The sequence below is a fragment of the Labrus mixtus genome, chromosome 6, assembly GCF_963584025.1.
Source record: "Labrus mixtus chromosome 6, fLabMix1.1, whole genome shotgun sequence".
NCBI classification, from domain to species: Eukaryota; Metazoa; Chordata; class Actinopteri; order Labriformes; family Labridae; genus Labrus; species Labrus mixtus.
This window is the reverse complement of record NC_083617.1, coordinates 30864310-30889184: the sequence shown is the minus strand read 5'-3', so window position 1 is coordinate 30889184 and position 24875 is coordinate 30864310. Positions and strand designations below refer to the sequence as shown.

At 38.5% G+C, this 24875-nt stretch overlaps 2 protein-coding genes across 2 annotated transcripts; both read left to right on the top strand.

Moving 5' to 3' along the window:
• Window positions 1-400: 400 nt before the first annotated feature.
• On the top strand, window positions 401-5050 carry cacul1 (CDK2 associated cullin domain 1). Its single transcript, XM_061040945.1, has 8 exons — window positions 401-875; window positions 1054-1180; window positions 1343-1445; window positions 1545-1640; window positions 2072-2174; window positions 2388-2477; window positions 3465-3603; window positions 3736-5050. Exons 1-8 carry the CDS (start codon window positions 554-556, stop codon window positions 3773-3775), a joined length of 1020 nt encoding a protein of 339 aa, XP_060896928.1. The 5' UTR covers window positions 401-553; the 3' UTR covers window positions 3776-5050.
• A 734-nt stretch (window positions 5051-5784) lies between these two features.
• Window positions 5785-24508, top strand: mypn (myopalladin). Its single transcript, XM_061040943.1, has 22 exons — window positions 5785-6806; window positions 8010-9083; window positions 11548-11723; window positions 12949-13000; window positions 13141-13594; window positions 13685-13759; window positions 13844-13985; window positions 14672-14695; window positions 15090-15206; window positions 15295-16066; window positions 16801-17877; window positions 17965-18109; window positions 19212-19289; window positions 20216-20437; window positions 20522-20671; window positions 20766-20845; window positions 21241-21367; window positions 21446-21653; window positions 21751-21916; window positions 22031-22164; window positions 22261-23829; window positions 23870-24508. The coding sequence occupies exons 2-21, from the start codon at window positions 8011-8013 to the stop codon at window positions 22437-22439; spliced, it is 5451 nt and encodes a 1816-aa protein (XP_060896926.1). The 5' UTR covers window positions 5785-6806; window position 8010; the 3' UTR covers window positions 22440-23829; window positions 23870-24508.
• Window positions 24509-24875: the final 367 nt, after the last annotated feature.

Sequence of the window (24875 nt, the reverse complement as noted above, 5' to 3'; positions counted from 1 at the left end):
GATGCTTTCAAAACAGAAATGCCAGTGACAGGCAGTTTTCTCCTTGTGGTGCGATTTGTGGTCTGCCAAAAGGTTCAGCAAGTGGACTCCTGTCTGGCTAAGTGTAACACACTGTTACACAGCGTTCCTATTTCTGAAAGAATGAGAGAAGTTCGTTCCGAAGTCTTCATCTCCACCCTTTAGAGGTTCAGTTTTATTCCCCCCAAGCTTTCTTTGTTCAACAATCATTCATGGATGAATTAAACACAAATAGGAACAAAAGGAAACATAAGCTTAAACTGAATAGGTTTAAAACTGAGGCTTTGTGGATACTGTGAGCATTGAAAGCGATTCTATTTTTCCAGTCTTAATGATTAAAAATATGACGGGGGGCAGCAGCCCTGTTACGACATGTCGTAAAATTTCACTCAACAGCAGACGCAAACTGAAACGTACTCCACCACAGACACTCCAAGCTTGGACTGTAAATATTACGGCTGTAAGTCGTCTATCTTAATCTTTATTTTTGTTCTTGTACTTATCTAGTTTCGCTAGGCGTCATAAAATACGAATTATGATAATGGATGCCCTAGAAGATGACATTTTAGATTTTAAAGACGACCAAAACCACAACTATTGTGCAAACATCAGCGGCAGAACCCGCACTACAAGAAGCCAGGGGACGGATTCAACGGATGCCCAAGCGCCCGGCAGTCTGTCGGTGCCAGGTGAAACCCCGGGGTGTAAGCGAGGGACTTTGTCTGACAGTAAAGGACTGACAAAGTTTACAGACTCGGATAGAGACTGTGCTAGCAGTAAAGTCAGAGAGACTGCTAACATGGCTCCGCCTTCTACTGTCGATGGAAAACGTACTATCGACTCTCCTTCCAAATTCCGTAAGTTCACGTAAAGCAGGCAAGGTGACAACAAGGCCTGGTTTCTTGTAGTCATATTCGTCCTCCCACAACATTACACCTACATATGCAGATCGACTGTAGGAATGTTGGCCCCGAAACATTGATTGTATTTTTATGCGTCATTGTAACCCTCACCGGCTCTCCTCTCTCCGCCCAGTTCTGAATGCAATGGCTGTAGAAGACTACCGGAAAAACCACTGGCCAAACCTCGAAAAGGCAATTGATCGTCTGTTGCTTTACAATCCAACAGACCACATCTCTGTTTCTTATGCTCAGATATATAGGTAAGACAGATGAAGAGTTGGATGTTTACAGACCGCATAGCTGAGCTTGGCCAGGTTTTTCCCTTGTGTGACTTCTTTAGCCTCGAGGAGACCCCTTTAGATGACATATGCATCACTGTTGTTTATTAGTCAAGGAGTTTCTCCTCTGCCTTGTTTTCCTAGTTACGTCTACAGGTGTGTTTGTCAGCAGCACTCAGAGCTGCTCTACAATGATTTGATAATGAAAATAACAAGCCATCTGCAACAGGTGTCAATCCATCTAGAAGTAAGTAAATATATACACCTGTAATCTGCATATGTTATTAATATATAATAAAGAAATTAGAAAATGTCAAATTGACTGAGACCAACTATTGTTTTCTAGGCTAGCCCACCAGGGAATGTCATCGAGAACTTTAACGATGCTCTAACCCAATACACAGCCTCTCTACAATGTATTGTTCCTGTATTCATGTACTTGGTAGGCATATTTTTCATTTGTCTTTTTTTCCCCAAAAAATATCTTTTGTTAAAGCAACATAGAATATTAACTGAATATCCTAGAATGCTCTATGCCACCAAGCCCAGTCTTTATTGTTGCTTGAAAATAACTTTGATAGAGAGAGAGAGAGACAGATAGATAGATAGATAGACACAACAACACTTTGATAGCAGCAATCCTGTACAGCAGCGTAACAAAATGTGGTTAAATATATACAAATATATTCCTAGTTATGTACTTAGAAAATCTGGTTGTGTGAGATTGAGAGTGTGAAAGTGAAAAAGCAGCTATGATACAGAAGACATTACATTGTTGTTCAGTGAATGACTAGATAAACAGTTGTGGTGACTGAATGAATACATACAGTTTTGTACAGCCTTATCATTTTCTTTTAATTTGAATCTTTTCAGAACAAGTTCTACATCGAATCAAAACTCAACAGCGACCTAAGAAAGGATCTGATGAAGTTGTTTGCTGATCAAGTTGCAGAAAAGCATGTGAACACACTGATGTGTGAGTGTATTGCTTCATTTGAATGACCTATTCTTTTGAATAAAATCTTACTTTTCCCATATCAAGGATGGATTATTGTGTTGGTCCAATTTGCTGCTGTTACCAATCCTGGAATTTTGGTTGATAAGGGATATGCACCAACTCAAGACTTGATTCCTTTCTAATGTAAATGCTTTCTGAAACATGTGGTTTAACTCATTTTTTCTTGTTTAGCTCTTCTCATCAAAGCTCATTCGATGCCTTTTCAAGTACAGCCATCTACAATGGCCAGCGTGGTTAAAGGCCTCTACAGCCTACAACCAGGTGAGCTATATTCTATGCATTAAATTATAAAGAGAGTATCTATATTAAATAATAATATGACAATATACTTTATTAGTCCCACAAGGGGAAATTCAATTTTACACTCTCTTGTTGAATATGAACACACACAGAGGCTGAAATACACACACATGCGCAAACGGGATCCTATGGACATGCACTAATAGAGAGCATAGAGAGGGGGCTGTGAGTGGGACCCTCCAGCTACCAGACCAATTTCCAGACTTGGTCCGCACCGGGACTTGAACTGGCGATCATCCGGTGCCCAACCCAAGCATCTAGCAGCAATATTGCATTGAATTATGCAGGCATGCTAGAAAATATACAGAAAAAACTGTAACACCACGATTCAGAATAGGTCTGATGCAGGCCTTGATACAACAGATATTGCTGATGTAAACTGCAACAAGTGTGAACATAATCTCTGGAGCTTTTGGCAGTGGTGACTGGAGTTGAAGGAACTATGTCCTTGCCATGACAAGCAACACACCTTTTCTGAATAAAAAATGCAATCCTTGAAGAAGTTTCCAAAGTCAGTGGTTGCACAAAATTTGGCAATGCAAAACTAATATAAATTATAAGCCTATCTAATATAAAATAATATAAATAAGCCAGTATTTCAGAAGAGTGGCTGGTTGAGCAGACTGCCAGGATGGCCAAATTGTTTGTTGGATCAATGCTTTGTGAAACATTATTAAAAAAGAGTTTAAACAAGCTGTACCTTTTATATTGTCATGCTAATTCGTTAAATACTGTGGCTTACTTCAGGTCCTGATAAATGGACCCTTGAAGGTTGGTCTCAGAAGGGTTTGTTGTTACTCTGTCATGCAAGATATTACAGGTTGTAAACTATAGATTGCTTTCACAAACCTTAGGTATGTTCATTTTTTGATTGTTTGACGGCCTACTTTGTGGCCTCTGGTGCTTTCTAACAAGAGTCTTATTGGAAATGTTGGTATCCTCTTTCAGAGTGGGCAAAGTTAGCCCCAGCTCTCTTCTCTGGGTTTATTCCCCAAATCAACCCACCAACTGAGGAGTCTCTGCTGTCTGACTATGCTGCTTATGACAAGAAGCTGCAGATGGCGCTGTCAATGAATGGATTTCCCCGGTCAGTTTTTTTGGGCTTCTGTCTTGGCTAGTTACAAATCACAGAACAAAAAAACCCCAAAGAAACCTAATAACACTTTTCAGTACACACTTAACTGAAAGTCACTGATGTGCTGTGGGTTTTCTTTTCCAGAGGTGACCAGTCTCTGAAACGGACCAGTGATGACTCCTGATAGCAGAACCACCTTCAATAGAGTTGTTGAAGATCTACTACTGTGCCTCCTACATATTTATCACATGCAAGGTGGCTCAATGCAATAGTTGTAATATTGACAATGTATCAGTGTAACATCACTTGAAGGGTAATAATACTCTGTGAACAACAAGAGATTATGATGACAGTTTTGAGCAGCTTAATTTACTGCACTAAAAAGAATCCTCATAAATCCAGCTTCAGTATTTGTGGGATGCTGCTGGGATTGTTTTCTTCACTGTCTAATCTGAAGAGTGCCTTCAGTCTCTATTCAGATCAGAGATCCTTGTGAAGGATAGGTTACTATCAGTAAATCACCCCTAACCTTTCAAATTGATTTTCTTTTTATTGACTGGGCAAATCAAGGCTTTTTATTGCTGCTTATACTACTGTCAATGTGAAAAATACAAATGCCTCAGATTCACACATTATGTCTGTAATGCAGTGACAACTGCAGTGAGAAATTAGACTAGGTGCTGTAAACCGCTGACATCAAGTATGATTTTGTTCTTCATAATGCCTTTACTTCACCAGGTTTCCTGTTTTCCAAAGAGGATTTGTAATACATGTTTTCTTTTATGTATTTATCTCACTGAGCCATTTTCATTGTATTTAAACTTCAACATTCTGAGATTTGGTTGGAACAGTTTGTTCTTCAAGTGGAATTGAAACTCTTAAAAGCTAATATAATAAGCATTTATCTTGCTAATTTTTAATGCTGTATTTATTTTTTTAACCAGAGCTGTTGAAAGGGTACATTGCCATTAGGTAATGTATGTATTGCTATTGGAAATTAATAACTGCAATATTATTATGAAATTAAATCAAATTAGCTTTTAAACCATTCATTCAACTAGGTTATCTCACAGCTAACAGATAGGGCTGCAGTCTGCACCAGTAATATGACAATATCATGTCACAGTGCATCAGCCTATAATGACCCTTATTTTAGCAGAAACTCATAGCAGAGAAAATGTGGACAAAAAGTCTGTTTGGATTGGCTTGAACACACAAACACTTAGGAGACTGACGTTCAAGTCCTTATACCATTTTTAAAAATTATTTTTGGAAAGAAAAGAGCAAATACAGGGTCAGAGTGTTATCTTTTAAAAGTGATACATCATCTGTTGAATAGCCATGTTTTCTATACTCCAGCAGTGTTCCTCTTATTGTTTTTACTCTTTGGTAAGCTCATTTCTACTTTTTGCTCATCCTGCTCCATTATCAGTAACAAAAAAGTAAAAGATGGAACGTTCTGGCTTATGCCTTTTAATTGGCATCCATTACACTTAGTGAAAAACTTCTTTGGATGGAAATTGTAAAAACCAGGCCACCTGGACTTACTCATTGTTATATTATGTTACAAAAGAGCAGATAAAAGACCTTACTCATTTTTAAATGATGCAGGAATAATATCTTACTCTTTGTAATGTTATTTACAAAGACCCTACATTAATCATTGATGAGCACAGGATTAAGAACATTTAGCCAAGTTCCAGTGGCAAGGTAGAGCATCAGTACTAAATTGAGATCGTTTTATTACCAGTTACAAACGCCATGTAGTTCACTGTTTTTAAGCCTGGGACATTATACTGTAGGAAAGTTTAGACAACCTCATCAATGTTTGGCAATTTACAAATATAACTTTAGTTTGTCGACTTACTTTAATCCTGTTTTAATTTAAATACATAAAATGTTTCAAAAGATTTACAAAACAGTTCTGATTTAGCCCATGGCATTCTCTTGCATTAAAGGTTTCTTACAAGTAAAGCTTTCATATATATTTCTTACATTTGATTAATGGTCAGTGTACACTAACTTTTGTCAAGGATGTATTTTTAAGTTTAATGATTCACAAAAAGAAGTATTTTATATGAGGTAAGGCAATTTTTGGAAAAAACGATGTTTATGCTTTCTTTTTGTTTCTGTCTGTAGATCCAGCAAAGGGTATCATTGTCCTTAGAATTAACTAATTTGATTATGAGCAGATCGATTATTTATTTTAATTTTCTTATTTTAATAGTCTTCATACACTAGACAGGTACGCCATAAAAATGTAGAAGATAAGAAGTAGGTAAACCCATTTACCATACTATTTTGCATTTACTCCCCCAATGCACACATATTTTCCTGTAGTCATCAGCTGTTGTCAGCTTTTTACATCTATCCAATAGCACTGTTACACAATCATTGTTAGCCCATCATATTAATGCTGTCTTTTTAAATATGGCTTCCCTCTGCCTCCAGTTCATTCATATCATCGTTATGTGCGAACTTCTCCATCATCATCGCTGCACAGTCTTCATAGATTCATCATCCTGCAGATAGCCTACATCATCATCCAAGACCTCCCATCAGCGATGTCTGCACTCCAGGGGGGAACATACAGTAATTTGCTGCTCTCAGTGCAGACACCCTTCAAGGATGATATCTCCAGTTCAAGCGCCAAATACTACTTTATGACTATAATTTATACATTATCTTATATAAAATAAATCATTCATTTATTGTCTCTACTGGTTGACAGATATTGAAGACATCTGATTTTAATGTCTTTTTTTCTAACACTAATACCGCTTGGCCTATCAGATATTTCACCACTTGGATTGTATACAGTGCATCAAACATTAGTGCAGTTAAAATGTGTGTAAGAGTAAAATAAGGGGATTCCAACTGTAGGATGGACGTTTTGATGAACCACTGGACGAGGAATTCCTTTACACCCCGGCCAATAAGCAGGGACGCCACTCAGTGACATGGGCCTGGCCTTCCCAAAATAACCTGAAACCAGTGCGCTGACCAGTGTTATTACTTGTGCTGGTGACAGGTTAGCCTAGCTCGGCTCCACATTTCTCGTTCACTCCAAGGTTAACTCGATAAAACTGTCCTGAGCTGCTACCTGCGACCAAGATTTCTCCAGGTGGCAGCAACCACAAGATTGAAGAATCGTCCTCTTCAAACACAGGTGCATTCACCGTCCTTTCAAGGGGCTACCTATGTTTCATTCGAAGGTAATATACATCACGTCCTATTTTAATGCTTTATAGTGTCTCAGATTGTGTTTGACACAAGTCTCAACTTCTGTGAATCTCATCAGGACACATTAAGCATTTGACAGGCTTGAGTCTAGCTACTTCTTTTATGTTATTTAATTATCCTAACTTTTTTTTTTTTTAATCTGTAACGCATATTAGTTTGGGGTCTGCTCGTTTGTATATGTTTAATCTTGTTTAATAACATTAATGCTTGTTCTCATCAGATGTTTACAATAACAAGGGCACAGGATGAAGGGAGCTTCTTTTTTTGTAGATTTTTCATGTAAAGTGACCCCACGCTATTATTAGATATGACTTGGTGGGCTCGTAGCCTGTTTGAAAAGGATTAATGTACACAACAGCTGCAGCTTGGAGTCTGTTGGAAGGTTTGAGTGTCAGTGGCATATGTGTACCCTATCTCATGTCTGGATACAATAACTTACTCATAATGAGTGTCCAACTGTTGTGCAAAGATTTCATGTATTAACATATGAGTTTGACTGGGATGGAATATCAGTAGGCCTATCCAACCAAATCTTGCTCCAGTCAGAACCCGATACCCATTTGAGACTAAGAAGATTCAAATGAGTCTGAAATAAAGAGCAATGGTTCCCAAATATTCTCTGTTTCAATCCATTCTGTATTGATGTACTTTACTTTAGTATTAGTTAAGGGACATCAGTGTAGGTTTCTATTCCCTTCTTACTGTAAGGACTTCAATTAAAAACTCTGATTTTATTTTTGACCAGTTGTCAAGTTGTTTATTTCATTAAAATGTAGCCAACAAACTGGCCAAAGGCTATTTTGTCTATGAATTCATATATCTCATCTGAAAAGAAAACAGTGAAAAACGGACATCTTGCTTCTTGTCTTGACATTTAAAAGGAATCTAAACAACAAATATTTTTGGTTTATAAATGACATTGACAATGATAAAACGAAATCGTTGAAATTGTGTTTTTGTTGATTAACAAATCAATTACTGTAATTTGCTAATTGTATCAGTTCCACTGCTTGCTATACATATCTATTAGAATGATTTCCTATATTGTTTAGATTTCTTCAGTTTGAAATGTAAATAAAGTCAGTCAATTCATTACAGTGAATTGAAGTTGTATTTTTCAACACGTGGATATTTAGGGTTTACTTGTACTGAATTCTTTGTGGTTATTTCCCCAGCATGCAAGACCCACCATCACTGTCTCAGCACTTAAGAGAGAGCTATCTGGCAGAGGATAGAGCCCAGCAACACAATGATATGAAGCACTCAGATACTTCCTCCTCATGCCTTCAGATCTATGGCTCACTCAAAGGTAAGGTGGAGGATCCTGTGGGCCACAATGATCCCCAATTATCAGACCTCTCAGCCTTCCTCAGCCAGGAGGAGCTGGATCAAAGTGTGAACCTTGCCTGCCAGGCCATCAGACATGGGCCTCAAGAGGAGAGAGTCGATTTCAAAGCCTCTATCACACCATTAACCCCATCCAACATCTCCTCGGCCTTGGATTCTAACTGTGAAATCCCATCTGTTCCATTGGTTAGCCATTCTCTTGCTTCATCTGCTGGTCCCGCCACTGTACCCGTCACCAATCCAATCCCGGAATATAGAGATCTGCTGCCAACACAGGAAAACTTCACACCTGACAGAAAGGTGCTCAGAGCGTCCACAAGGCAGGAAAACATTATCAGGAGCAGCAGAGACTCAAGAGAAGGCTTCGAGGACTTTAACAGGCCAGTGAGGAATGCTCCTTACGGTCTTGAGACGCAGTCCAAGAAGGAGTTCCTCAATAAGGCAGCAGACTTCATAGAGGAGCTCTCCTCCCTCTTTAAGGCCAACAGCTCCAAACGGATGCGACCAAGGTCATGCAAAACACACAGAAGTAAAAACCAGAGTAAGAGCCCGAATGAGGAGACAGTTTTCCCCCTCAGCCATGATGACAGGGAGCGCACTGTCATGCCCACTGAGGTAAAGAAAGAGAAAACCAGTCATGTTGTAAGCCATAACCCAAAGGTCCAGTTGGAATATGATATTGGGCAAAGAGAACTCAAAGACTGCAGGATTATGGAGAAGTGTGACACTTTTTCCCAAGAGGTGGAGACTGACAGCCTTGCCTTGACAGAAACTCCATATCTAGCAGAGCCTGTGTGTGAGCCTCCTCATTTCATCCAGAAACTGAAAAGCAGGGAGGTTCCAGAAGGCAGCAAGGTCCAGTTAGACTGTATTGTTAAAGGATTACCTGTGCCTGAAGTCCGGTAAGGATAACAAGTTTTGATTTATACTTATTTTTTGTCCTTACTCTGGAGTAATATTTCCTCATCACAAATCGCTCTAAGAAAAGAGAGTGTTGTAACTTTGAAGATTCTAAAGTCCACTTATAATAATGTGATCTTGGGTAAAGATATGTAATAAGGATAAGTATGAATAACACATCCAAGCTAATGTCTTTGGTCTAATTAGAAACAGAAGGACTGCTTCCATGGGATTCACAAGGAGTCTACATTCAATGTGCTGCAAGATAGATAGATATGGTGTGTGTGTGTGTGTGTGTGTGTGTGTGTGTGTGTGTGTGTGTGTGTGTGTGTGTGTGTGTGTGTGTGTGTGTGTGTGTGTGTGTGTGTGTGTGTGTGTGTGTGTGTGTGTGTGTGTGTGTGTGTGTGTGTGTGCATGTCCTCACATAAAGCTCTTTTCATTAGCCTAAGTGTTATTTCTCCACCCTAGTTTGTGAATATTGCAAAAATGTGCCAAAGTAGTGTTGTAAGATTCATGTCCCATCAATTTGCAGTAGTGTTCTGTCTCTGGAGGTACAATTTAGCATTGTGTGTAGTCTTAGTCTTTATTTAGCATTCTGTGTATATGTATCAGGATCAGCCAGTAAGAGCTCCCAGAGGGTAAACAGGCCTGACAGGTGCAGCCAGCAGTGTCTATGACTCACAGGCCAGAAGATTCCTCTACGACTCATGCTTTTAATTTAGACCCCTACCAATAAGAAATGACAGAGCTTGCCTCAGGCAGAACACTAATAATACATTCCAGGCTATTTTTTGCTTATGTTGTATAAGAATTGGTTCTAAATCTTTAGTGCAGGTTTTCACAACTTCACAACTTTTTTTGAAATACTAACTTTTACCTGAAGAATACTGTTGTGTGTAAACTGCTTTTTAGTCTTGGGTTTCTCATGCTATAGCATAGTTTCTATCTATCTAGCATTTACTTAAAAAAGATTATGTGAAGGCTGCTGCATATGTTGCTGGTCATGACAGCTATAGATAAAATGTTATTATTATATTTTACATTGAATATAAAAAAGCTAGGAAAGGCAGATGCCAGTTAAAAAAATATTTGCAAAGTTTTGACTTTTTATTATCCTAAGAATTCAACATTGTTAAATAAAACATGATAAAATTACACTTCTGATCATTGGTTTAAGGATGCTGACTCGGTGTAGCTTGGTTCAAGCTCATTAATTAAGATGGGAAAAAACATAATTAACTGGGGCAAATAACTGTGTTGCTCATCTTGATCACATCAACTGTTCATTGAAAAAGCCTTTAATCTGGGCTGGCATGCTGCTGTTGCTTCTTGTTTTACAGGGAAAGGGATCAGGTTTGCTCATCAAAACATTTTCTGCTTGGCCTACATAACTCCACTAAATGGCACCATTCCAAAAGCAAAGATACAACATGGTACCAGCCACATTGAAAAAGTGTCAGAACATAGCAGGAAACTTAAAAGAGAACCGTAGGGAGTGGATGGCAAAATACAACTACTTGAGTTACAGAAAGGTGACAAATGAATACAAAATGAACAGCCCAATTTGCTGAAATTCATCAGCTTCAGGACAGATATGTTTAAAGGTTTGAATAGGTGTAAACCATATGAATGAGATACACAGATATTGACCCAAGAATCCAATTAAAGGAGGGAATGTTTTTGAAAGGTGTTCATCATTCTGTTGGAGTTTGACAGACTTTATGACTTTTCAATAGTGATGTTGTGGCCATAACAAAACATTTAAAAGCTTTAAGCTGATTTTACTTTGATTTATCACCAAATTGTTAGTATGATTTGAGCAAAAAGGCATCTTAATTGTCCAGTGAAAAATGGCCAGTAATCGTTTGAAAATAAACAGCTAATTAATAATTTATTAACTTTGTTTTTTTGTGGCTTATGAGTGAAGTAATCCATGAACCACTATATTTTACCAGCATTTAGCATGCTGCTGCTGATTTGTTGGCTGTGTATAGTTAGGGGGAAATGCTAAGTTGCACTAAAACTTACAATGATTGTTCTATAATTATAAAGTCCTCTAATTCTTGCATTTCTATGGGGAACTAGTTGAAAGATATCTATTAGCTACTCAGTTATAGAAACAAATGACTGTATTACTGACTGCATTACTGTCCCAAATAGTTTATATGAAGTGCTTCTAATATCTATTTGATGTACCCAAAATACGTTATAACCTAGGATATTAAAAAAATGCAGAGAAAACTTCAAAATTGTAATGTTACATTTTTAATTGTTTACAGTAAAATGTTCACTAGTCTTAATAGTCTGCCACATGAATACATGTGTGCATTTCCGTGTCTGAGACATTGTGCACACACATGCACAAACAAAACAGGAATTACCCCACACCTGTACAGCTAATGGCTGTGGTAATAATGCCACTGTGCTATGTTGTAATAATCCGTTTTCTTTCTCTGTTTTTTACAGGTGGTTTTGTGAGGGCAAGGAGCTGGAGAACAGCCCTGACATTCAGATTATTACCAATGGAAATCTGCACTCTATGATCATTGCAGAGGCATTTGAGGAAGATACTGGACGCTACTCTTGCTTCGCATCTAATTTCTATGGCACTGACTCTACATCAGCTGAGATCTATGTTGAAGGTATTTCTTTTTTTATCTACAATTATATATAAAGGTGCTATGTAGGAATTTAGAACCACTAATAGGTGCACTTCAGCACCATTTTAAACAAAAGCAAATAGGGATTGGCCAATCCTTCTTAATAAAACGCATTTAAAATGAATACCCGGATTCACACAGGATTATGCTTAAACCTGAAGCTGCTAGCCAGTTGGAAGAGTAGTTCATCTAAGTTTTAAAGTTTAGAGATTAAAAAGTGGGTTTATCTTTGGTTTATCTTCCCTCTTGCTTCTCAGCCTGTATGCAGCAGCAAGGGGATGAATAAACCGGCAGACTAATGTAACTAGCCTCTCTTCATCCAAGTTGCTTACTCACACAATAACTTTATGTAGTCTACAATAAGAAGAGGGCAGAAAGAGAGACAATGGAGGGGAGTAACAGAAACAGCAGGGGTTCCTGTTGGGCGCTTACTTACTTGCTTAACTTACTTCAGTTAAGGCTGAATTGAGCACACAGACGCCCAATGCTTGCTGTTTTTTGCTTTGAACTATTTCTTAGATCCTCTGAGTTACTTAAAGCCATGGAGCTTTTCTGCTATGTATAGCTGCCTATCCAGTAAAGTCTGTTTGGACTAACTGACTGTTCAAATGAGTATGAATGCCTGTGCAATTGTAAATGGTAAATGGACTTTTTCTAGTCTTCCAACTACTCAAAGTGCTTTCAAACCGCAGGTCACATCCCAGGTCACACACTGATGGCAGAGGTTGCTATAGAGTGACCGGCAGAAGTGACTTATCCCACTAATACACATTCACACTCTGATTATGAAGCAGCGGGAGTAACTTGGGGGTTGAGACACGGCCACCCAATGCTGTGTACTGCACTTTGCCATCTAACTTTAAGAATGTTGTGTGTGAAGTCACTGCCCTTAATAACTTGCATGAGTTACATGGAGACAGCCAAAGTTGTAGCGTAAACATAATATAGTGCGGGCACAAGTCAATATCTTTTTTTTTTTTTTTTTTTTTACTTTTTGGAACTGCAGGGGCTCCGTAAAAAATATAAACTTGCTACCAAAAACAACAACAAAGAAGCACAGATATACCTGTACCTGGAGTGTAGGATCCTCTTATTCCTGTTCTCCACTTAATAAAAGTGTTTTTTGCTTTTTCATGTTTAAAATTCTAATATAGAACCCTGTAAGTTAAATGCTGAATGATTGAGTATGTGTGCTTTAAACCAACAGGTGCCTCTTCTTCTGATTCTGAGGGGGAACAGCACTTTGGACACGAAGCCCAGTATGTTTTAGTCAAAAGCCATTTCAAAAATAAATGATGTGGGTCTTAATGGAACTCCTTAATGTTGGAATTAATGGAACTAATGGAACTCTCAACTCTGAACTTGACCAGTACTTTCTTTTTCCTATAATTTCCCAAAGGCTGCAGAGGAAATCCTTGCTTCCATCATCAAGCCAAACTGTTTCCATTGAAGATGAAAACTCTCCATCATCCCATCCAGCATCAGCCACTGAGAGACCATCTGAAGAGCACTTCTCATCAACAATTAACCAAATAATCACAGAACCTCTTCTGCCAGTCCAGACAACAACAACCATAATTCAAGCTCCAGAGGTCTTAAAAACACCTTTGGCATCCAGAGCCCACCTTACTTTGGAGGAGACAACTGTGTTACCCGTGCAAGTATTTCCTATCATGTCATCTGGGGATAAAGAACTTTCTGGAGCCCAGGATGTGGCAACATCCGTCTCAGACATATTCACATCCGCTCAACAGCTGACAACTACAGCGAAAGCTCCATTATTGTCTTCGAACTCATTGGATTTGTCTGTGCTGCCTGTTTTGTCAACTCTAACACAAACACCCCAACCTGAGGTAGAAGAGACATTTCACACAGTTTTCAACAAAAATAGTGTTCTTTTTTGTATGTTAATCAACATATTATCTGTGGATTTGTATCTTTAGGGTCAAACCTCCAACAACAACTACATTCAAAGGATGAATGGGCAACCCATGATGGCTGCCCCTGTATTCACAAAGGTAGAGTAATTCTCAAAAAGGACGTACAGTGCTACTAACGGTTTTGTCTATTAATGTGACATATAGAATGTCTTTTCAAACTAGATCCTGAAGGATCTCCTTGCATCAGAAGGCCAGCTGGTGGTGCTAGAGTGCCGTGTGAAAGGGCTACCATCACCTCAAGTGGACTGGTACAGAGATGGAAAAATCCTAAAGGACTCTCATGATTTTCGGATGCTGCAAAAAAGTAAACCCCATTATCTTAACTATTGAAAATGCAGATGACCTTGAAGGAGTTAAATCTTCAAAGTTCCTCCTGCAACCACATTTTCATGCCTTCTTTATTTTTATAAAGGAGTATTTTGAAGTGCAGAGGTTATAACTTTTTCTACTTTTTCAATTTCACAGTTCATTGTTTCATAAGAACCTTGGTGCACACAAGAAAAAATATAATCTTCCTATTAGTTTTGTTTAAAGTATTGACTGTGCATGTGGTTTTGTGTTATAAATCACTTTCAGTGCCCATTGTGAACATCTAAGGACATTATCTTTAAAAAGTGCATTAATATCAAATCTTATCCAAAGGGTTTGTTAAATAAACTCCAAATGCTATAATGATATAGATTTTTTTAGATTTTAAGATTAAGGATGTGTTTCAACCAATATATCTTAAAGTTTAAAATATTGTTTAGGCTATCATCTTATTTAACCGATTATTGAAGTTTTGGAGTTTCATCTTGAAATGTTTGCTTATGTGTCATTAAGCCGCCTTAATATTAAAAAATCTGATTCTTAAAGGAAATTAAAAGAAATTGCAATAAACAAATGAAAGTCATATTGCAACAACTGATGAGTGATCTATGGTCAGTAATAAAAAGTAAAGTATCAAAGTATAGCTTCTGCTAATCATTTTTGATTTGTCTTTTGTTTCAGAGCCCAGATCTCCAGTTGATTCAGGTATATATTTTGTGTTGACTGAACCCCAGCAACTGCCTGTCTGTACATGCTCATATTACTCTGCTTAGTGTTGTAGTCCTTGGCTAAGGCTTATGCTCTTCTGTGTACAAGTATGAGCCTGTGCTGCTTTTTCCTGGCTCAGGACCATATAAGGTAATCTCTCATCCTGTGTTGAAACACCTAGGGTAGATCACTTCAATCTGCTTTTGCTGCAGATAGACTTTGAGCCCCAGTGACTTTAACAAACCTCAACAAAGAAGTGGTGTCACTGCATCTACATTTTGTCTAGTTCAGTTATAAATGTACATTCATTATTAGGGGTAGAACTTTTTCTAACTGAAAGTAAGCCACCTTCATTATCTGAGCATCTTTTTTTTTACACCATTACTTCTAGACGAAATATGCACTCTAGTCATTTCTGAAGTTGTTCCTGAAGATTCAGGAATGTTTACTTGTACGGCAAGCAACAAGTATGGAACCATTAGCAGTACTGCTACACTCAGAGTCACAGGTAATATTCCTCAGAAAAATACAGCTATCATACATGGTTATAAAAGTGTATTGAAATGACTGATATTCATCTCTCTGATTCTTATCAGCTAGTGGCAGCAACAGCAACCATGAAAGGCCTTTCAGCAGTTTAACAATGGAGTCTAGTCAAATCCAAGATCCTTCCCCTAGAGCTTCCACTTCAAACCTTCAAACAGATATTAACAATTCCAGCAGCATTAAGCCACTCTCCAGGAACATCATCCTAGACCCTGTCAATTCTAGCACTCTATGCCTGGAGCCCATCAACAACAGAACCTTCAGTCTTGACTCCAACTGTTCCAGCATGTTGTGTCCAGACACTCTCTGCACCAGTATACCCAGTGTGGAACCGACTGGTCTAAGCAGCAGCTCCTTCCTAAACTCATGCAACACCAGCACCAATCATTTTGATGCTATGTATTTCCAGCAGGAACCTCCTGAATGCAGTAGAGCATGTCCAGAACCAGAGAGCAGGAGCCAGGTTCTCTCAAACCAGAAACTTTTAGTTTCTCCATGTGTAGTTGGTATTTCAGCTGAGCATGATGGTTTCCGATCTTCAGTAACGTCACCTGATACAAGCATCAAAATGAAGGGGACAACAAACCATCAGAAGACTGGCCCTAATGTGGTGCCACTCCCTGATCCCCCTCCAAACTCTTGCTTAAAGACAGGCACCCTGACAAATCAGAAAGACTCACGCTCTAGCTCCAGAGTTGGTCGGCATGTGCACTTCAAACTGCCTGAGGATGAACAAAGTGATGTGTCCAGTGAGTCTGATGAAGAGACCCCTACGATGTCATTCAGTAAAGAACCACCACCACTGCTGACTAAACCCAAACTGTGAGTAGAGAAAAAAAAGTGTATGACTTATAGAAATTTCACAGCTCTGCTGAAATTCTTTACTAAAATCTGTCAGAAAGGTCTTCAATGTTGGAAAGCAATATTTTGTAGAGTTTTGTAGAGTTCCAAAAATCATGTCCTTAGTTTGTACTGCTCAAAGCTGTGGGCTGGGAGGTGGGAGGTTCTTCCTGGGCTGGCTCCAGTAGCCACTGTAGTCAGTTGCAATCCATAAATGCATGCAGACTTAAAATGTGGACCTTCACACAACTTTCTAGAACAAAGGATGGCATTTTCTACCTGTAAGTGTATTTCTTTGCATTCATGGTTATCTGTTATTTAATCTAAATCTTCTAAAGTCTTCTTAATTCTTCAATATTCATGTTGTAAATGAAATCCTCAATGTTTGTACTTTGAATCATAGGCTTGAAACACAAACATTTATACGACAAATTCTCCTGCACTGTTTAGCCTGGACTAAATCTGCAGTAATGTATGATAAATGGAAGGGAGATTTTAAGAATGTGAGCTGAGAGTGTCCAGAGCCGGAACAGTGTTTTGTTACTAACTTGTTGGAAGCCCATAAAAGGCCATAGTATTTTTCTTGCTGGCTCATTCTTCTGGGGTTTACTAAGTGGAAACAATTACAACAGTAGACTGAGCCCCTTTCATTTTCACAATTTAAAATGTAATTTTAAGTCTAATGTCATGTATTTACATGTTTGCTTAATCAACAGAGACCAAGCCCAGCTCCAGCTTCTGCACAACCAAGTCCTTATGGAGCAGCAGCAAGATACTGAGCCCAAACCGACCCAAACTCATATTCAGCCCAAAAGCCAACCTCCAGTCCAGGCCCAGATCCAATCTGATGTTCAGAACTCCAGTGAAAGTCTGCTGTGGTCACCTGGAATACAACATGAGCCCCATCTGCAACCTTTTCAGCCCTATCTGAATGCTGCTACACCTCTGAAGCAGATGCCCAACTGTGCATCTCAACTGGCCAACACTACTTCTGCTCTATCTCTGAGTTCTGGCCCTGAACAAAAAAACACAATTTCAGACCTTTGCAGTACATCTCTATCTTCTCCCTTTGGCTTCCCACCTTCGATTTCTCAGCCAAAGTCTTCCTCACTAGTAAACTCCCCTCTACCTGCCCCACAGCTGAATGCAGTTCCTCTCATCAGAAACCAGATGAATACCATCCATGCCTCCATCCTCAACCTCTCCCCTGCAGCTCTTTCAATTACCTCAACAACACCCCAATGTTTCTCTCCACCTGCTCCAAAGCTTAGTACAGTCTCTACAGATTCAAGATCAAGCTTACTGCAAATCACATCTCCTACGCCCCTACTGAGAAGCACACACACCTCCCTCACTAACTTAACTGCCACCTCCCACACATTCAGCTATGCCAGGCCTAAAGAGTTCATAGCTGCTCAGACTTTCTCACCAGTCAGGAGTCCTTCCCCAAATGAATCACCAGTCCCACTGCTCCAAGAACTAGCTGCAGAGCTTAACTCCTCTGCTGCCAGCTCCCCTTCTCTGCCAACATTCTCCCCACCACCAGGAATCTCCTCCATGAGAGTGCTCAGGTCTCCCACCAGCCCGGCCTCCGTCATGTCCTCACCTCCGCCAGGGTCAACGTTGTTCACTATACCAGCCCAGCTGCCACCCAAGGCATCCTCTCCCACCTCAAGCAGCTCAACTCCCAGCCCAACTCAAAACCCTGTAGCGTTCTTGAGCTCGGTCCTTCCGTCCCTAACCCCAAGTCAGCCCACCAACTCAATGGGCTTGCCAAAGGGAGCTCCTTTAGGGTACGCCCTATCTGATGAACTAAAATGCTTTTGAGATTGACAACTTCGGGCATTTTTTGAAAACAGTTTTCTCCTTTCTCTTTTCAGGTTTCGAAAAAAGGTTCCCAAGATGCGTCTCCCGTCAACTGAAGACATGTGTGAAAGCAAAGAAATTATCCTACACAATATTGAGAAAAAGCTTCAAAGCTTTCAAAGTTTTAAAGATGATACTCTAAATGTATCACAACAGCAGGTACTAAGGCATTATTCAGACTGCAAACATATACAAAATAAGATTTTATTTTTGCTCTTACAATTTAGATATCTTGTTTTTGTGTCGTAGTGGCAACAGCACAAATCATTTCAAATATTAACTTTTCTGTTATACTTTGGGCCCTCATCATGCATGTTCCTAAATCAGATACATGATTGTCTTCTATAGTATTAACTTAGTCTGAACAGTTATTTTGGTGTAGTCTAATACTGGGTTGTCTTGGTGTTAACTAAAAACTCAGTTTACTAAATGTACCTTTAGGATGTGGGTGAAGCAAGAGCATGGGGACAATTTCTGCTGTGTGTCTTTAAACTTTAATGTCCATCTCAACCAAATATAACTAAACACTGACAAGTGTGATATATCACTATGCCAATTTTAAACATCAGTTATCTTACAGGCACCATGTCCAATAGTTTCCTTTCCTTTTCTTTATTAAGTACCTGTATATAAATATGTATATATTTATTAAGTACCTGTAAATAAATATTTTTCACCATTAAATCAGGTAATGCAAATTAGGTCAATAACCTGAGGAATATAGGGATCTAATTTTGATATGATAATTTGTATTGTGCAACTTGGGTTTCTCTTCAACATAGCCTAGATGGTCTTCAGCCCTGATGTATTTCTCTTTTTATGACTGCCTTAACTGAATGGATGCAATGGACAATTAATACAACAAACTAGTTAAAACTATTGCATTATTGTTTTCCCAAGATTGAGGTCACTTAATTCCTACAATATATCATTGATTTCAGCCATTAATTCAGGATTACTTATTAGTATTACATTTACCTTACTTTTTACATTTAAACTTAGATATCTCTTTTTAGTGTCCAACAGATATTTTAAAATGCAAAATCAAAGAGACACTGAAAATTATTTTAAAGCACAACTTTCAATTCCATGAAAATCAGACATCATTCCTGTATGCACGGTTATCTATCATTGCTTGTTCGTGACTGTAACGAACAACATATGCTTGATTATAACTGTAGCATGTGTGTTTATCCATCAGTATATGTTTGGTATGTACAGTATGTGGTCAATGTCATCATCCATCATTATCCTCTCATAGAAGCTGAGTAATGAGGGGAAAACAGGGAGCAGACCCATTGGACCAAACATACCTGCTACTGTCATTAACTTTGATGAGGTACAAGGATCTTTCCGTCCCAAGTTTTGCTTTGCCCAAGGCTGTATGGGTTATTAAAATGTTTGAGACTGAGATTATGAAACTTTGAATATTCACTTACACTTATCTAAATACTAAGAAGAATAAGTACCTTGAACATGAGCATCTGTTAACTTATATATGTTTATATACTAATCCTCCAAAGAATGAAAACTGACAGGTTACATTTTATTAGGCTAATGGCATCCAAAAACTCCACTGTTGTGTAAGACTGTATTCACCGCTGTCATGTTTGCATTTTAGAGTTTCCCCAGAAGGCGAGTGTCAGTGTGCAACCCTTTACTAAAAGAAAAGGCTTAGCTCAGAAACCTGCACATTGTCCTTACATATCACACCCTTTAACAGATTCCTTTTAGTTTTGTCTTTACCAATGTACAATACATTTAAAAGGTGCGGAGAGCTTCCTAATATGAACTAAATATACTGTTTAAATGTTTAAAAATGATGTTAATCAGCTCTACAGTTTCCCTCAACAGCTCATCTTCGTCTGTTCTCTGGTTTACCTTCAGCTTAATATAGTTTGGTTGGTTGAAGAAAGTGTTTTGACAACCATGTGTGACACTGTCAGACAGAAGCATCTGCATGCTCTTCATCATTATGAAGTTTAAAGTCACAATCTGTATCTTTTTGTTTTGATAATTTATTTACAGATTGTTACTTTAATGCCTCTGTTGCTATATGGTGTTAAGATGCATGATGTCCCACTCCTAGTTACTGCAGCTCTTTCTAAGAACATTTGTTGCGTATCTTAAAGTTAAGGGATCCAAGAGCAATACTGTATGTATGTTATTTTATCAGATGATGTCAGGGAAATGTGCTGTAGACAAAAAAGCAGAATGCAATAACATTAACTTTTCTTATTACTTTATTGTGTTTTCCTTTTCCAGGAGTACCGAGTCTCAAGTTTTGAGCAGAGACTTATGAGTGAGATTGAGTTTCGTTTGGAACGAACACCTGTGCAAGAGTCAGATGATGAAGTGAAGCATGATGATGTCCCTACCGGAAAATGCATTGCACCCATATTTGACAAGAAACTTAAGAACTTTAGAGCCATGGAAGGTGTTCCTGTCACTTTCTCATGTAAAGTGTTGGGAATCCCTGTTCCAAAGGTAAGCGGTAAAAACTCAACCAAATAACAGCAGGACCTTTCTAAATCCAGCTAATTTACCTTTCACATCTTTGTCTCTTATCAGGTTTACTGGTTTAAGGATGGCATACAGATATTGAAGAAGAATGTTCATTACAAAAAAATGAGAGAGGGGGATGGGACCTGTTCTTTACATATAGAGTCCACTACCAATGATGATGACGGCAACTACACTGTCATGGCAGCTAATCCACAGGTAATGATTCACACTGAGCCTCCTTGTTCATGTTGTTAAAACCTTCTCTCCAGCTACAAACCTGACTTGCTATTTGACATTAAATGATCATCAGGGACGAATCAGCTGCTCAGGTCATTTGATTGTCCAAACAGGACCTCTCAGAAACCGACTGACACCTATCCACCCTCAGAGGTGAGTTGGTCACCGTCAGTTCACACAGCACTCCTTAACGATGTGTAACAGGAGGCTAGCTGAACTGCAGCAACTATCGCTGCGTTTATACGAGCTGGGTCACAGATCATATTTTTAGTCATTTTTTTCTGTTAGCCATTTTCTTACATTTCAACAAGCATGCTAAAATGAAAGTAAGTAAGTTCTGCAACAGACAAGCAATGTGTTAATAAGTTTGCAGTGTGAACCCATGTATAAAAAGAATCCCTCTGCATCTTGAGGACACAGACAGTTATTGATAGCTCGCCTTGACAACAATGGTACGATGGGATCATGCACCATTACATTGACCAACATTGATGATCGTAAGTGCAGTTTTGCCCCATAACATGCTCTGCTGACCTCATGTATTTAAGGGTACGGGTCCGTATACAGGAAGTTGAAGGTGAGCAAACCCAGGAGCGCTTTTTTCAGCCTCATTTCCTCCAGGCCCCTGGTGACATGCTAGCCCCCGAGGGAGGTCTGTGTAGACTAGACTGTAAGGTCAGTATGCAATATGTTTTGGCATTGATACAACCAGAAAATTAGTATAGTATTTCATCTTTTTTTAAATTATTTTAGGTGAATGGCCTACCCACCCCAGAACTGATGTGGTTGGTCAATGGGAGACCAATCTATCCAGACCTTTACCACAAGATGTTGGTGCGGGAGAATGGCATCCATTCTCTTGTCATTGATCCTCTGACCCAGAATGACACCGGGACATACACCTGCATTGCAAGCAACAGAGCAGGGCAGAGCTCTTTTACTCTAGAACTGAAAGTAGTAGGTAAGGACTGAATACCATCAATGACTTTGCTGTTAGATGATGAAAAGTAATGAAGTTCCATGCGTTGTTTGGGCCATTAATGTCATGTCCACTTTAGAGAAAGAGATGAAGCACCCTCCCAAATTTGTGGAGAAATTGCAGAACATGGGTATTCCAGATGGAACCCCAGTAAGGCTTGAGTGTCGGGTGGTGGGTATGCCCCCTCCAGTTATCTTCTGGAAGAAAGACAATGACAGCATCTCTAAAACTAAGGAAAGAATAAGGTAGATAGGAGTTTTCAGCCTCTCCTTGTTATTTCAGTGGTATGTACCACAGCTTAAAAGTTTCAAAAACGTTTTTATTTATTTATCTGAATTATTTATTATTTTCTATTTCAGTATGACCCAGGATGCAACAGGATATGTATGTCTCCTTATACAGCCAACAACAAAAGACGATGCTGGCTGGTACACAGTGTCTGCAAAAAACGAGGCTGGAATTGTGTCCTGCACCTGCAGGCTTGATATCTATGGTAAATGTGTTGTGTAGCTCTTTAACTATCTGTTTTATGACATTTGCATAATTGTTTTACTCAAATGATAACACTGGCTACCTGCTGCATCTTTAGCACAGTGGCATCAGAGCATCCCCGCACCTATTAAGAAGTCTCCACGCACAGGCAGCCGCTACGCTGCTTTGACAGGGCTGGGAATTGACATCAAGTCAGCCTTCTCGACATCAGAGACCAGCCCTGTCCTGTTCTCCAGCTCCCCTCCCGAGGCTAATCTAGAGAGTGAGGAGCTTTGAGCTCAACAACCACTTCAAATTGGTGACCTTTAGAGGATTCCCAGCATATTTTGTCTGTTGTCTAAACTGTAGGAGGTATAAGAAGCATGACGATCCAAGCAGATTGTCATGTTATTTTTGAGATTAATTTAAATTGATACATTCAGGATAGAGAGGCAAAGTAAGTCATGTGTTAGAACTATCAACACTGAAAGTGGGTTTGCCAGCATTCCTATCCAACAGTTATATGAGGAGTTTTTCAAATACAACACCCATTTCCTAAAAAGTTGGGATGTTATGTGAAATTTAAATTAAAAACAGAACATCATCATGTTCTGTTTTTGCAAAACACAATGTTTGCAAAACACTGAAACCCCATATTTGATTGTAGATATCACACAGACAATATATCAAATGTTGAAACAGATATTTACTGTTTTTGGAAAAGTAAATGCCCAATTTCAATTTGATACTAGCTATTCCGGGTCATGCTTACCACTCTGTTGCATCACTTTTTCTTAAACAGAACTCTGTAAGTGTTTTTGCGAACTGAGGAGACCAATTTCTGTAACTTTAAAAGTGGTATGTTTATAGTTCTTGCTTAATGTAAGATTTCATGGTCTCCTTGTCTTTTGTCTATTTGTCTATTAAGGCTTCATAATGCCCCAAACATTCTACATTATTGACTGTCCCATCTATTTTGAAACATGATGCCTGCATCAAATTGGGCATAAAACTTCCCTAAAAAAAACGTAATTTCTCAGTTTCAACATTCGACATGTTGTGTTTGTGTCTATTTTCAATCAAACATGGGTGATTAATGTAAATCCTCACATTCTGTATGCCACCTTTTTAGGAATTTGTGTTGTACAGAAAAAGACTGACTGAAAAGTCTTAGCTCATGAGCCATCATTGGAGTTAAAGTATGTTCTTTGACTTTGGTTTGAATGATTCACGTTTGTTTTTTACATTACTTGTTAAATAGTAATGTTGATGCTGAATGTTTGTGATCAAATTAACTGTAAGTCCTTTTTACAGGGATACGAGCATCAATTATTTTATAACAAATCATGACTACATGTACTGGTAGCAATAGCTTTCTTACAAAGTTAATAGTCAAAGTAGTTGTGATTGTCCATGTCGAGATGTAGTTAAGTGTTAAATAGACACTTGAATGTGCTATTTGGATCACTTTATTTAAAGGGCTCCAGCAAAATGAGATTTTTTCTTCATTTAACTACATTATTTCTAGACGTTTGTCACATTTTTGCATAATGTTATTGTATGTGCGTGCATGCCAAATGCCTATCGTGACCCAATAATGTTCAACAAACCTTTTTTTTTTGGTGGTCATAATAATAATATGCTGTTAGTTAAGTTTCCTTCATGGTTAGAGCTGAAACACAAACATGTTGAATTTTGTTTTGTTGTCTTATTTGCAACTGATTAAGTTCAAAGCCTTATATGATCATACATTCTCTGTTGAATGTATTCAAATTGGTTGTTTGGTAGCATCATTTGCTACCTCTTACATTTACGGTATGTTGGTTAAAATCAAAGTTTTTGCTGTCAGTATTTAGAGCTCATTTTAACTCAACTTGAATCAAAGCAATATTAGCCTTAACTGATGCTAAATTCCAAACAAATTGAACAACTCATAAACCAATTAAGCATTGCTAACCAGTCAAATTAGAGAGGAAAAGAGTTAAATTAAGCATGAAATGACATTCACCTTACTTGACCTAATTATACTCAAAGCCTCATTAGACCAGCTGCCACTAGGCCTACTTGTTTACTCAGTTCTGTATGTGCTGGAGTCATAAATATCTGTGGGTCAAGAACATGGTGTTTATCTGACTTTCTTCTCAAAAGTAATCTGAATTCAATGAAAGTTGAAGTTGTGTAGAAAAAGAAGCAAACTTATTTTGAAAAGAAAGTACAACAACAATAATTATTATATTTGTTTTAAGAACAAATACTCCAGGTTTGTTACAAAACAGCAACCAAAGTCCACACATTAGAGACCAAAAGTATTAGCATGCTCGTGATGTGTTTTTGTATGCTCACTCAATAAAGTACAAGGTTATTTATATTGTCCTATTAGATTATTCCTATGAGATTTATCAAGTGAATGGATTGTTACACTTTCTCCAAAACATATGCTTTGTGGTCTAATCTCCATCTCTCCAAGGTTATATGTTTCTCTTTGAGCAGACAGGTCACTATTTAGTTGTAACATATGGCTTTGGGCATGAGGGCATGGCTCAGCCATTGGTGATCAGACTAGCCAATCATGTTAGGGGTGTAAAAAAACGAGTGGACAACATTGACGGCTGAGACAAGGCCATCAGACAAGGCAAGCAGCAGCTGGCAAACTACATCAATCTGTGATCAATGAACCAACTGGTAGATGGGATTATATGCCTAATTGCACAGCAAACCAGTCCATCCAAAAAT